The sequence below is a fragment of the Rhinoderma darwinii genome, chromosome 4 (assembly GCF_050947455.1).
Source record: "Rhinoderma darwinii isolate aRhiDar2 chromosome 4, aRhiDar2.hap1, whole genome shotgun sequence".
Taxonomy (NCBI): Eukaryota; Metazoa; Chordata; class Amphibia; order Anura; family Rhinodermatidae; genus Rhinoderma; species Rhinoderma darwinii.
In genome coordinates this window covers 274,335,277-274,350,486 of record NC_134690.1, presented here as the reverse complement: position 1 = coordinate 274,350,486, position 15,210 = coordinate 274,335,277, and the positions used below count along the sequence as shown (strand labels likewise).

Below are 15,210 nucleotides of genomic sequence, written 5' to 3'. Positions count from 1 at the left end.
TCTTTACAACCTTTAAAATGTTTTGATCTCTGTTGTGCATAATAATTTGAAACAGTGCATTTTGAGTTTTTTTTCTTCTAAACAAAAATCTGTTATCATTAGGAGATTTGTTCAATAAAATTTGCATTATCCAACGGTTGATGGCTTGAAGATTATACTGACTGTCATTTGCATAGAATATTTAGGAAAATCAGCGAAAAATAACATTTGCATAATAATTTAGAACACGGTGTATATATATAATTGGAAAATATGAATGTACTATATCCTAATTATGTATATGGGATTTGCCTATATATGTCTATACCACCTGTATATATCTCCTTAGTGCCTGATGAAGGTCGCACGACCGAAACATTGCTCTTTAGCCACTGGCATCACAGAGAAAATAAAAATAAAAAAATATTTCACTTTTAAAAGAGTGTGCCAAATACTGCTTTCACATAACCCATTCCAGGATATTTATCCATCTCCTGATCATAGATTATATCGATATACATATGTAGGAAAGGAGTAAGACACGCAGACGCTACTTGTATGCTCAAAATACTCCTCTGAGGTTTATTGCCAAAATCAATTACAATAATATCATTCATAAGGGGTGTGTAGGCTTGAGGTAACCAATCATTTACAATATGATAACTCTGATTCAGCCAATAGAATACAATAAGAATATTTCATATTGAGCTAATCACAGACATACAATACATTTCAAATGTAATATTATAATTATCCATTTTATGCTTACGTCACTTAACACCTAGTCTATTTCTCTGGCAATAGCCTTTTAATTCTGAATACCGGAGAAGGTATGCAGGAATTTGGGAGTTTTATTCATATTGATATGTGAATACTGGGATAAAGATAAATAATTCCAAATGTGATAACTTTATGTCTTGGCGTTTAGCCAGACTACTAATTGTTAGTTTTGTCAACGTTATGCAAAGAACATTCTAAGATGACATATTTTTTAAATAGAAGGGGGGAGAAGATCATGCAGGTGGTATAGAGTCCAGCATCCTGCTTGATAATTCACAATGTAATTTAATACAGAGAATATAAGCAAATTGACCATCCATTACAAACCCCCTTTTTCTCATATTAAATTACATATATTATATTATGATTATAAACCTTTAAACCATATAAACAATAGTGCCACAACTTAGTAATATAATGCTATCACCAATCTTATGCATTTCCCCTCAGGTTTGGGTTTTCATGTCCCATCAGTGCATTGACAAATCCTGCACATCTTCATCCTCTTCTGTCCTCTGCTCTTCACTGACTGTCACACTTAGGGTAACCCACACAATTGTGGAGTCAGACTGTACGGTGGTGTCCAGTAGGGGATTTATTATTACCCACCTCCTGGTCAATTACTCATCTTCCGCAGTGAACACTTGGATGCTGCTGTCTGGTTCACTCAAGTCTATGGCCTTTGCTTTACTTTGACATTTGCTGATGTCAGCAGGACTTGGTTTGGTCCTTCTCATTTGTGAGTCAATGTCTCTTGTTACTATATGTCACCGGACTGTACGCAGCACCTTATACTGTGAGCCTGGGGTTAGTTCCCTCGTAGGCGGATTAGTGGAGTTTTATTATGACTGCCACAAACACTCCGCATCAAAATCCTCATCCTCCGGCAAGTTGCTTGTCTGCATGGCTGCTTAGAATTGTGACACTGCCTTCAGTTCACGACAAGCATGTTGTATTGGCTCAGGCTGTGTTTGTTGGCACTTGCTGGGGACCCAACCTATATCAATTGTTAAAATAAATGCTTATCTGGGGATAACAACATCTGCATACTCTATAAAAGTTGTTCTAAGTACATGTAATAACAATGACAGGCCCTTAAACTAAATCAAACAAACACCTTTATATAAGAAAAACGTCTTTGTCCTGCTGGACTGGGCACCTAGAAAATGTGTAGCTACAGGGTACTGTCACGAAGGGTGTGTGGACCCACTAGGCCATACAACATTAACGGTATGGCAGCTGGCCAACAGGACACAGGTCAAAGTCTATAGTTTGTATAGGTGTACCTGTGGTAGCTTCAGACATTAGCAAGACAGGTTCGGATGGGACTAGGCAGCAGGCAGGCACCAGGCATGGTGAAGCAGGACAGGCAAGGTACTCAGCACAGCACGATTCCAACTGAATACGGCACTTGGACAAGGATAACATGGGATACAGGTTACAGGTAGCAGGAACAGGGAACACTGGTAACTGGCGACACTTAGGGGACCATTTGCAGAGACAAACTTAGGTAACGACATCAACGCTCAGGCAATGCAGGGAGGGGCAGAGCCATTCTTAGAGTCCAGGGTGATCTGGGAGCATTCAGCTCAATCTCACATATGTGTGCGCTCTGGCTCCTTAAGGCTCGACTGAGTTCGCAAGCACTCCCTAGTGGTCACTGCGGAACAGAATGGCCGCATGTGCAGACATCTCTGGAGAGAAGGGCGTGGACAGGATGGGAGGAGTTTGTGGTCAGAGACCTCGGACCACGAACTCCTCCCATCCCGTCGACGCCCTTCTCTCCAGAGATGTCTGCACATGCCAATGTGATACCAATTAGATCTTAACAAACTAATCCTTGCAGTCTTGGAGTCACATGTGAGGCCACACACCATCAATGCAAATGCCATCAAGCGTGCCTTGGGTGCTGCAGGTTTACCTTCCTTATCTGTCCACATTCCATTAGAATCTGGTTTTCACGCCTTCCGCTCCCAGTTGGACACTGTGGAGAACAATCTTTTTCATTGCATAATCATTAATTGATCTTAATCAGGTAGTTCAATTGAAGGAAAACATTAAAAATTACACACATTGGGCAGTATACTAAAAGTGATACATACAAACTGATTTTTCTTCTTTTTATATATACTGCACAGAATTGTCTTACCAATCAGCTGGTTCAATCCTCAGCAAAACAAAATAATCCAGAGGTATAGTTCCTGATCAGAATTTTTTTGTTTTAACATTTTCCTTTTCACCACAAAAAAAATGTTTTCAAATGGGAATCTACTTCCACTGAGAAGTTATCATTTACAAATTATAACACTGACACATGCCAGAACTTTAAATAAAACGTAACCTCCCACAACACTTCTTGAATACCGTTATCAAACAAACTAACTTTTGCATAGCATGTAGGGAGCTGCTGATTTCTTAAACATTGTACAAATACCAGTTTAATACTTAACCCCTTAAGGACGCAGCCACTTTTGGACCAAATGACACAGCCTGATTTTTTAAATCTGACATGTGTCACTTTATGTGGTAATAACTCCGGAATGCTTTTACCTATCCAAGCAATTCTGAGAGTGTTTTCTCGTGACATATTGTACTTTATGTTCGTGCAAAAATTTGGTCGATAAATTCAATATTTTTCGTGTAAAACACCAAAATTTAGAGAAAATTTGCAAAAATTAGAACTTTTTTTAATTCAAATGTATCTGCTTGTAAGACGGATAGTTATACCACACAAAATAGTGACTAGTTAACATTTCCCATACGTCTACTTTATGTTTGCATGATTTTTTGAACTTCCTTTTATTTTTCTAGGACTTTACAAGGCTTATAAGTTTAGCAGCAATTTCTCACATTTTCAAGAAAATGTCAAAAGCCTATTTTGTTTAGGGAACAGTTCAGATCTGAAGTAGCTTTGAGGGCCTTATATATTAGGAACTCCCACAAATCACCCCATTTTAAAAACTGCACCCTTTAAAGTATTCAAAACAGCATTTAGAAAGTTTCTTAACCCTTTATGCGTTTTACAGGAATTAAAGCAAAGTGGAAGGGAAATTTGCAAATTTCATTTTTTTTTGCAGAAATTACATTTTAATCCATTTTACCTGTAATACTGAAGAATTTTTTTTTACCAGAGAAACACAACTCAATATTTATTGCCCTGGTTCTTCAGTTTTTAGAAATATCCCACATGTGGCCCTAGTATGCTACGGGCCTGAAACAAAGGCCCCAGAAGCAAAAGAGCACCTGCTGGATTTTTCGGCCTTCCTTTTCTCAAATTATATTTCAGGCACCATGTCAGGTTAGAAGAGGTCTTGTGGTGCAAAAACAAAGGAAACCCCCCAAAAGTGGCTCCATTTGGGAAACTACAACCCTAGAGGAATTCATCTAGGGGTGTAGTGAGCATTTTGACCACACAGGTATTTCATAGATTTCATTAGAATTGGGCAGTGAAAATGAAAAATTACATTATTTTCCAATAAGCTGTAGCTTTACCTCAGAATTTTTATTTTTTTCAACAAATCAATGAGGAAAAGCACCCCAACATTTGTAAAGCATCTTCTCCAGAGTACGGAAATACCCAACATGTGGTCATAAACTGCTGTTTGGGCAAGCGGCAGGACTCAAAAGGGAAGGAGCGCCATTTAGCTTTTGGAGTACAGATTTTGCTGGATTGATTTCTCTGCACCATGTCGCATTTGTAAAGCTCCTAAGGTACCAGTACAGTGGAAACCCCCAAAAAGTGACTCCATTTGGGAAACTACACCCCTAGAGGAACTCAACTAGGGGTGTAGTGAGCATTTTGAACCCCAGGTGTTTCATAGATTTCATTAGAATTGTGCAGTAAAAATGAAAAAAGTAATTTTTTTCCACTAAGACGTAGCTTTAGGTCAAAATGTTTCATTTTCTCATCAAATAAAGGAGAAAAATCACCATAGCATTTGTAAAGCTAATTCTCCGGAGTATGGAAATACCCCATATGTGGTAATAAACTACTGTATGAATACACATCAGGGCTCAGAAGGGAAGGAGCACCATTTGGTTTTTGGAGAGCAGATTTTGCTGGATTGGTTTTTCTGCACCATGTCGCTTTTGCAAAGCCCCTTAGGTACCAGTACAGTGGAAACTCCCCAAAAGTGACTCCATTTGGCAAACTACACCCATTGAGGAATTCATCTAGGGGTGTAGTGAAGATTTTAACCTCACAGGTGTCTCATAGATTTCATTAGAAATGGGCAGTGAAAACGAAAAATTACATTACTTTCCAATAAGACGTAGCATTAGTTCAAAATTGTTAATTTTCTCAACAAATAAAGGAGAAAAAGCACCGTAACATCTGTAAAGCAACTTCTTCAGACTAGGGGAATACCCCACACGTGGTCATAAACTGCTATTTGGACACACAGCAAGGCTCTAAAGGGAAGGAGTGCCATTTAGTATTTGGAGTGGAAATTTTACTAAATTCGTTTTTTGACACAATGTTGCATTGTGCTATAGTACCAGTACAGTTGTACCCCCGAAAAATTACCCCATTTTGGAAACTAGATCCCTCAAAGAATTTATCTAGGGGTGTAGTGAGCATTTTGACCCCACAAGTGTTTTGCAAAAATTAGTACACAATAGATGTTGCAGATTGAAAATTGCAGTTTTCCACAGATATGCCATTTCAGTGCCCAATGTGTTGTGCCCAGCTTGTATCACTGTAGACACACATCCCATAAATTGTTAAGCGGGTTCTCCAGAATAAAGTAATACCCCATATGTGGTCATAAATTGCCGTTTGGGCACACTGCCAGGCTCAGTTGGACCACCATTTGGCTTTTGAAGCGCAGATTTTGCTTGGTGTTTTACTGGTATTTCAGCTTATAATGTGGGCAGTGGCGTAACTACCGCCATAGCAGCAGTAGTGGCTGCTACGGGGCCCGCAGCATGAGGGGGCCCGTGTCGCCCGCCAGCACGGGCCCCCACCATGGCCGGAGGCTCCGCTAGCAGCCGCTATGGCTGCTACAGCGGGACGCCACTGAACACTAAGGCAGAGCAGGGAGGTATCTCCCCGCTCTGCCATTAACTGGTTCCCGACCGCTGGCTGTATTTTTACGGCCAAAGGTCAGGGTCCTTAAAACCCGAGCCATAGACTTTCTACGGCTCGGGTTTTAACTTGCTGCCCGCGCGATCGGGCAGCTGAATGTCGGGTCTCCGGCTGTCAGTGACTGCCGGGGACCCTGAGGAGAGGATAGAAGCAGCTTTCGCTGCTTCTTTCTTCTCTGATCACTTGTACACAGCGCTGAATGCACGCTGTGTACAGGAATAGAGACAGCAGCAGCGGCGCTATCTCTATTCCTCCCGGTGATCATGTGACTGGTCACATGATCGCAGGGTGCCGTTAGTGGCAGGCTGCTGCTGGGTCTTACTAGACCCAGCACAGCCCTATTAATGACAATCGTCACTATGAAAGGGCTGATTTCCCCTGTAACTGGGGCTGCTGTGCAGCTCCAGTTACAGTGGAAAAATATGGTGTAAAAGAAAGAAAAAATATATATAAAGTTCCCCAAAGGTCTTCTTTGACCTTTGGGGGACAGACCATAGTAATAAAAAAAGAATAAAGTAAAGTGCAAAAAATTTTTTAATAATAAATACACATAAAATACCCATCCCAAAAAAAAACGTTCCCCCCCGCCAATCATTGTTGTAACACTAGCACTGACCTAATTACCCTAATATAGACATGTAATATATAAAAATTTACGGTAGACAATGACGATCACAAATAAAAGGTCTATTTTAGGGTAAAACTATGTTATTACCAAAAAATAAAATAGCTGAAATGTAAAAAAGCTTATTTTTTTACTATTATTTTCAAACTTTATGAATAAAAATTCGAAAATAGCAAAAAAGATGGGTATAAAAATGATAAAAAATGAAACCTGCATTGTCTACGGAAAAAATGTCGCAAAAATCACGTCGTTAGCCCAACAAATAAAAAAGTTATAGCCATTTAACTAACACGTGCTAAAAATGGCTAAACGGTGTCTGGTCCTGAAGGCGCAAAATAGAGCAAAATACATGTATCCCCTATCCACAGGACATCCACAGGATAGGGGATACATATGTGATCACTGGCATTGATAGCGAGAACAGGGGACTGAAAGTCCCCTGAAGTTGTCCATCACAAACCTCGGACTTCCGGGGTCTGTGTCGGCAGCTCCGTAGAAATGAATGGAGCACCGGTCGCGCTTGTGCGCATGCGTGACCAGCGCTCCTTTCATTTTTTGAGCTGCGCAGACCCCGGAAGTCAGAGGTTTGTCATGGAGAAGTTCAGGGGACTTTCAGTCCCCCGTTCTCCCTATCGCTGCCAGCGATCACTCATGTATCCCCTATCCTGTTGAGATCCTGTGGAGAGGGGATACATGTATTTTGTAGGGCACACTGTAGGTCACATTTTTATGGGAGGGGGGACGCTGTATGGCGTTCCCTACAGTGGGGGGTGGCTGTATGGCGTTCCCTACAGGGGGGAGCTGTATGGCGTTCCCTACAGGGGGGGGGCTGTATGGCGTTCTCTACAGGGGGGGCTGTATGGCGTTCTCTACAGGGGGGGCTGTATGGCGTTCTTTGCAGGGGGGCTGTATGGCGTTATCTACAGGGGGATGTATGGCGCTCTCTACAGGGGGATGTATGGCGCTATCTACAGAGGGGGGGGGGCTGTATGGCGTTATATACAGGGGGGGCTGTAAAAAGGCACTATCTACAAGGGGGGGTTGTGTGACACCCAGGGGAGGGGGGCCCCAGTCAAAAGTTTGCTATGGGGCCCAGTCTTTCCTAGTTACGCCCCTGAATGTGGGGGCATATGTAAGCTGGGCGGAGTACATCAGGGTATATGTAAGCTTGGCGGAGTACATCAGGGTATATGTAAGCTGGGCAGAGTACATCAGGGCATAATAGGATGATGTAATAATGGGGTGAATGAATAATCCATGGATTGGTGTGGTACGCTTTGAACCAGTCCTTTATGCTCAGTCAGGGTTGATTGGGTATTATACAAAATATCTGCGCTCCGGTATTGCCTAATCTTTGACTTCTTCACTAGCCCTATAAGCAGCACAAGGCCCTAAAGTGTTCTCCGCTGCATCTACAGGGTCCACCTGTGGGGTCCAGCAAATGATGATGTGGGGTATTTTGTGAAATTCTACTGGACCTAAAAAATTAGTCTGGGTCATCATTTAGCATCATTTTGCATCATTGCGTTTTGAGAGTCATAACGTGTTATTTTTCCGTTGATGGAGCTGTGTGAGGGCTTGTTTTTTTTGGAAGGAGCTGTAATTTTTATTGGTTCCATGGGGTACATGCGATTTTTTATTTTTTTTTATCACTATCTATTCAATTTTTTGGGAGATGAGGAAACCAAAAAACAGCAATGCTAGCACGGTTTTTATTTTTATTTGTTAGTGTTCACCGCGCAGTATAAACAACATGTTAACTTTATTCTGCGGGTCGATACGATTACAGCGACATCAAATTTATATTGTTTTTTTACGTTTCACTACGTTCCCACAATAAAAATACTCTTTCCTAAAAAAATCATGTTTTAGTGTCGCCATTTTCTGACAGCCATAACTTTTTTATTTTTTAGTCACTGCCGGAGGGCTTGTTTTATGCGTGACGAACTGTAGTTTCCATTGGTACAATTTTGCGTTACTTGCAACTTTTTGGTCACTTTTTATTACATTTTTTTTGAGACAAGATGACCAAAAAATAAAATGCTGTCATGGTTTTTTATTATTTTTTTAACGGTGTTCACCGTGAGGTAAAAATAATGTGATATTTTTATAGATCAGGCCGTTCCGAACGCGACGATACCTATTATGTATAGTTTTTTTTCATGTTTTCATTTTTTTTCTAATTATAAAGGAGTTGATCAGGGAAACAGGGCGATTGTTGTTTTTATTAATTAAAACTTTTATTTATTTATTTTTCTTTCACATTTTTTTTTATCTTTTTTCACTTTTTTTATTACACTGACCTGGGGACTTGAATATCTGGTCTTCTGATCCCCGGTACAATACACTGCACTACTTATGTAGTGCAGTGTATTGTAACTGTCATTCTTCATCAGACAGTTAGCCTATTACGTCATGCCTCGGGCGGGACCTAATAGGCTTCCATAACGGGGCAACCAGGAAGCCTAGCAATGGCTATCGTGGGGAGGGCCGGGGGTACAGAGGGAGCCCCCTTCCTCTGTCAACCACTTCAATGCGGCGGACGCCATTGACAGCCGCATTGAAGAGGTTAAACAGCGGTGATCGGCGGTAACTGCTATCACCACCGTTGCAGCGGGATGTCAGCTGTGTATTACAGCTGACAGCCGCTGAAGATGAAGCGTGCATAGCTCCTGTGCTGGCTTTATCTATAGGGCGTGTCTGTACGCCCTTGTGCGGGAACGCAGTTTGAATCTGGATGTACAGTCACGCCCAAAAGCGGGAAGGGGTTAAGGTAAAACTATTCCCCTGTCACTACACACAACTTCTGCAATGGGGAAGATACTGACCAGGCTTCAGGCCACTCTGAGAACAGGTCCACACATATGAGCACATTTTTATACACACCTACCTTGGGTAGTTGTATGTTCTGCAGTCACTGGAATGGGTAATATGGCCGGGTGCACTTTTTATAGGTATTTTTGCTGTTTTACCTATGTCATGCCGTGTACATATCATGCAGTCTACTACAAACCTAGTGGTGGCATTATTGAATCCAGGGACAAGCAAATTTGATGATACCTGCCTGCACATACTCTCCTTGCCAGGTCTGTCATCTCTTGCGCTCCCAATAGGCTTACCCGATGATCCAACAAAAGTTCCCACTACCAATGGACCATAATCGTGGGCGATGCCAAAAGTGTACCCAGAGTCATTGTAAATGTTGGCCGTCTTACCTTTTCCCAGGTTACAAGCCTCAGCAAGCACCTCCAGCTCCGCTCCTTGAGATGAAAAAGAATGTGGGAGTGGTTTCTGGATGATTTATCTTGTGTATTGTGACTACCGTGAATCCTGTCTTGTACATACTGTATATGATGAAGTATCTCTACATTACAAATTTACAATGGAAACCCATGTTGCATATAGATAGACTATTTCAAAAGGGTGGTCTTATTTTTCCACACTTATCTGATAATTCAGAACACTTGTAAATCCTACCCCATCAGGTCCTATAGATGTCTGATTAATACCACAAACAAACAAAAATTATTTTACTAAAATCTGGCATAAGACTTTCAATGGTCAGGCAATTTTCACCTCTTTTCTATCTATATCTGTAAAGACTCATCTGTGAGTGACGTTACCTCAGCCTCCTGTGAAGATTTGCTGGAGGGGAGTGGTCTCTTACACAATACCTCATATTGGGTGACTACAGCATAGCATACCCAGTGCCAGGATCTGGAACCATCTACACAGAAAAACTCATAGTTTCGGACTAGGCTATCTTACCAATACAATATCAAAGTCGTTCCTCCAGAGTCCAGACATTCTAGCAGTGGGGTAAATTTTAAGGAGCTCACTGTTTTGAACATCAAGAACAGACAAAATGCTGCCAATCAACAAATTGCAAGAGCAAATTCTTCAACACAATCGACATTCGTAAACCTCCATTGACTCAAGCAGGAGTTGGTCACATTAATTTCAAACGTCTACATCTTTTTCAGTTATGCAAAACAGTTGATACCGGGGTATAGCTTCTGGTTCATACAGCCTGTGATGTATTTTGGTGTTGATTTCTTTAGGGGCCTTGGGAGCGAGCCAATACCAATTCTGCTTTCACTGTAATTTGTGTAGGTAGTTATACTACTACGACACATGTGGCACCTGGGGGTATGTGTCAGGGTCGTTCATTGAACACAGTTTGTTATTTTACAACGGTATTCAATCCAGACAGTCTGATGTTATATTATTACAGACTTACTTGGTTGTTATGCTACAACAAAGTCCGTATGCCGAATTATCAAATGCTTGCTAAAAATCAGTCTGTACTGGTTATGTCCCGGACTCCCGGTATCAACTGTATCTGCGTCCTCAGGACGCAGATACAGTTGAACCCAATGCTGATGCAGGGTACCTGCGTCAGCATTAGTACAGAGTACTCCCCGGGCACAGCTCTACTTTAAGCGCTGAGCCCAGGGAAGCCCTTGACGTCAGTGTCCACATAAGGGGGATGTATGGTACTGTATATAATGGGGAGGGGGCACTATCTACAGGGAGGAAGGGTGGCACTACCTACAAGGAGGGTGTGCGGCCATTATCTACAGGGATGGCTGCATGGCACTATCTACAAGGGGGGGGTTGGGTTCACTATCTACAGGTGGGCTGTATGGCACTATCTACAAGGAGGAGGTGGGGAAACTATCTACATGGGGGCACTATCTAGAGGGGGCTGTATAGCACTATCTACAAAGGGCAACTGTATAGCACTGTCTACAGGGGGTTGTATGGCAGAATCTACAGGGGGGCAGTATGACAGAATCTACTAGTCTTTTCTAGTTACGCCCCTGCACACACGCTTCTATAGAGTACACTCCAGGCACATATATAGGGGTGTGCTTTGGGTGGAACTTTTCACCTCAATAGGTTGCTCTCGCAGTTTATCGTTTGCTGCCTCTACTACAGTCTCATGCGTGTGGTCAGGAGCAGAGCATAGAATGGTGGTACCATGGTACATCTGCGTTGGAGGAGCCATGAGGGGCCTCCGTCACAGATCCGGGCCAAAATTATGGAGAAAATAGTGCAGTATACTCCGCTATATTTTCCAGTTAAACCAAGGACACTTGGTGGCAACCCAACCTATTTAAGTCCATTTATAATCGGGCGCAGTTGGTATCCACCATACGAGGTATCCTTTATTGCTGCTATTTTCGTCTCTCTGCTCCTATGATGGAGCAGAACAGTGGAACTAGCAACGCAGATGTGAACAAAGCCTTATTTGAATACATTGCAAGGGTTGAGATAGCTTTGTCCACATCTGTATTATTTTACATATAGTCATATTACACGATCAAACATCCATGCCAGAGGCTTCCACATATGTTAGTTACCAGAGATCTTCACCATATTCACTACTTCACTAACATCTACTTTCTTGTCCTACAATTAGCCCTCATTCACAATTCCGTTGCCCGTCGTACGACCGCGAATGACGGATCCGTGAAACAGCAACCACATACGGATGGGTTCCGTGAGCAGTCTGGTGTTTCAATGGACCAAATTAATGGAATGGTCAAGACTGTTCCATCAAAAATGTACAGGAGTAGGACCTGTCCTATTTTTGTCGGAACGGCCACTCAGTTCGGTTAAAAAAACGGAAGTGTGCATGACCCTATAGAAATTAATGTGTCAGTGTGCTATCCATTAAAACACCGGATAGCACACTGAAGAAAATAACTGAAGTGGGCATGAGGCCTTAAAGGGACACTTGCATCCCCCCAACAAAATTCAGTTTTGAACAATCTATATGTGAAAAATATGTCTTTTTCGGGCACCCGTCAGGCTATCTAGGAAGGTGACGGCTCATACAAAGGTACTGATGACGGGCAGCATAAAAACCTTATTTTAAAAAATAAAACAGATGTTCTTTGATTATGTTATTGCAATGCGGTAAAAATACCCCTTTCTGATGAAAGTGTTCTTTTAACTAATTATTCATCCCTTTCTCATAACTGTCACATCTTTCTAAAAAAAAATATATATATGAATATACAACTGTCTTTTCCCTTTACTGTAGGATCTAGTTTCTAAAATGCTTTACTTAGACCCTCATCAACGCTTAACAGCAAGTCAGGTCTTACAACATCCATGGATTGTGAACAGAGACTATTTGTCACAAGATCAACTAAGCCGACATGATTTCCATGCAGCGAAGGTTTGTTTTTTTTCTTTTATATATCCAAATATTTAGAGTTTTCATACAGCACCAATTTTATTTTACTTCTGAAAGGTCTGTGAACAATTTTTTTATTTGCACTGCATTTGCTAAAACCATAAGGGTACGATGCAGTCAAACTGCGGTTTATTACCATATTTACCGCAAAATCATTATAAAATGTACCTGTAATTGTGGTAAGTAACTGTGATTTGACTGCATCATCTGAATATACCTTAATACACAACATATTATTTTTACAGAATGCGAAGTAATCATTTATAACATGTATTGCATTGTGACAATCACAAATAAAACTGTGCTGATCTCAAATGAAAATATTTTAACATCTGAGACTTATTTCAACTATATTTGTAGCGATAAGCTTTTATTGCAATGTGGTGGTCATTTTTCTAGCTAAGGAACATACTCTGATGTAGGCACAGATAGTACTGAGTCTCTGTCTCTAACTGTGTAGTGGGCCACACTGTAGTCTCTCTCATTCATTCATTTATTCATTCATTCATTCACTCACTACTACACAATTCCAAGTATAATAATTCCTTTTCTGTATTTTCAGGCTGCAATGGAAGCTACATATTACGCATTAAACCACAGACCTCGGGCACCCAAACTGGAACCAGTGAATTCTTCCAGTCTTGCTAAGAGAAGAGGATTGAGTAGAGTTACTTCTACAAGACTATAATGATATCATAGATTACAAATGTTACTTCCCGACCTAAGAAAATATAAGCAAACATTATTACCTATACCTAACTAGGCCCAAACCTTATAACCGTCTGAACATACCAATGCATAAATATTGTACCTACCAACTTATGTATAGACACGTGCGTGTAATAAACAAAACCTAAAGCACACCATGTGTATCATACAAAAATTCAATTTTATTGAGAATTATAAAAATCAATTGCCCATCAAGACCTAAAAATAGGACGTACACAGTTTAAAACCATATAATGGTAGTCAGGGAACCATAATATGCACAACAGTAATACAATGTCACAAATGTGTATAACAATCACAAGTAATGACTAGGGTTACAAGAGGTATACACTCAGTAGGTAAATGCATTAAAGTGCCATCCTGTGTAACCTACATAATGAGTACGGCAAACAACAGACAGGTACAAATCATATTGTTGCATATTGTGCCCCGCATACACACAAGACCACCACCACAGAACCCTGACGCACGTTTCGCCCTCAGCTTTTTCAAGGGGTATATGATATAAGCAATATAAGCAAACACCGGCTGACTCCATGTGTCAGGATATTTTATATATATATCTAACATTCCTTCATGCAAATGTATTTCTATTAACTCATTTATGTATTAAAGTCATTAGGGGACATCATACCTGTCTTTATTAAATTTTTTGCTTTTGAGTGTTTGAAAGTCATTGTGATAGCCATTTCTAATCATGAATACACTTTTTCGGAATTTGAGTAACGATTGATCTCAGGGGTTCCCTCAGATGAAACTTGGTAATGGCAGAAGTAGGTTGTGTGTGGTGAAGATGTTTGCTGGTTCATACTTTGTGCCAAGCAGAAAGATCCACCATTGTAGCCAACTCATTTCCCACAGCTTTACTAACTCATCGGTCTATGGTGTAGGTGAGACATGCATTATACAGATAGCACTGTTAGGTGCCAACTGTGCCCCTGCCGATCATGTTATTAGATATGTTGGGCACCTGTACAGGTGTATTATAATGTTCTACAAAAAAAACACTTTTCTGCTATAATACTGGATACCACCTTATAACAACATAAGACATTGGTCAGAGACTGAATAGCTATCACAATGCTGCCTATTAGGGTATAACACGGTATAGTTAGCGTTTCTTGGTAAGTGATGGCTTTAGGATTTAATTTAATCTATAGAATATTGCCCTAAATGTACATTCTTACATGTCTTCTTAAAGAGGATGAAAACTAATCCAAAATATGTAAAAATCGCAACTCAGAAAAAAAAGCTTAACCCTTTCACGCCGCAGCCCTTTTTCAGATTTTCATTTTCGTTTTTCCCTCCCCACCTTCCAAAGGCCATAACGCCTTTATTTTTCCGTCTATATAGTACTATGAGGGCTTGATTTTTGCGGGACAAGTTGTAGTTTTTCGTAGCACCATTTATTTTGCCATATAATGTACTAGGAAACGGGGAAAAAATTATTTGTGAGGTAGAAAATGAAAAAAACAGCGATTCCGCCATGGTTTTTTGCGCGCCATTTTTACGGAATTCACTGTACAATTAAAACACATATTCATTTTATTCTATGGGTCAATACGATTACGCTGATACCAAATATGTGTAGGTTTTTCTATATTTTAATACTTTTACAAGTAAAAACCTAAGTGTAAAAAATAAAATTTATTTTGTTTCGCCAAATTCCGAGAACCATAACGTCTTTATTTTTCCGTCGATTAAGTGGTATAAGGGCTTATTTTTTGCGGGATAAGCTGTAGTTTTTAATAATACCATTTTGGTGTAAATGTGACGGTTTGATCACTTTTTATTTCATTTTTT

The 15,210-nt window shown here is 40.6% G+C and overlaps 1 protein-coding gene across 3 annotated transcripts in view; it reads left to right on the top strand.

Moving 5' to 3' along the window:
- LOC142761124 (ribosomal protein S6 kinase alpha-2) overlaps positions 1-14,038 on the top strand; it is a 372,393-nt gene extending 358,355 nt beyond the window's left edge. For all 3 annotated transcript variants that reach the window (XM_075864316.1, XM_075864315.1, XM_075864314.1), the window contains 2 exons: positions 12,523-12,660; positions 13,241-14,038. In XM_075864316.1, coding sequence (XP_075720431.1) covers positions 12,523-12,660; positions 13,241-13,366 — 264 coding nt within the window. In that variant the 3' untranslated portion in view covers positions 13,367-14,038. The remainder of the gene's footprint in view (positions 1-12,522; positions 12,661-13,240) is intronic.
- The last annotated feature ends 1,172 nt before the right edge of the window (positions 14,039-15,210 follow it).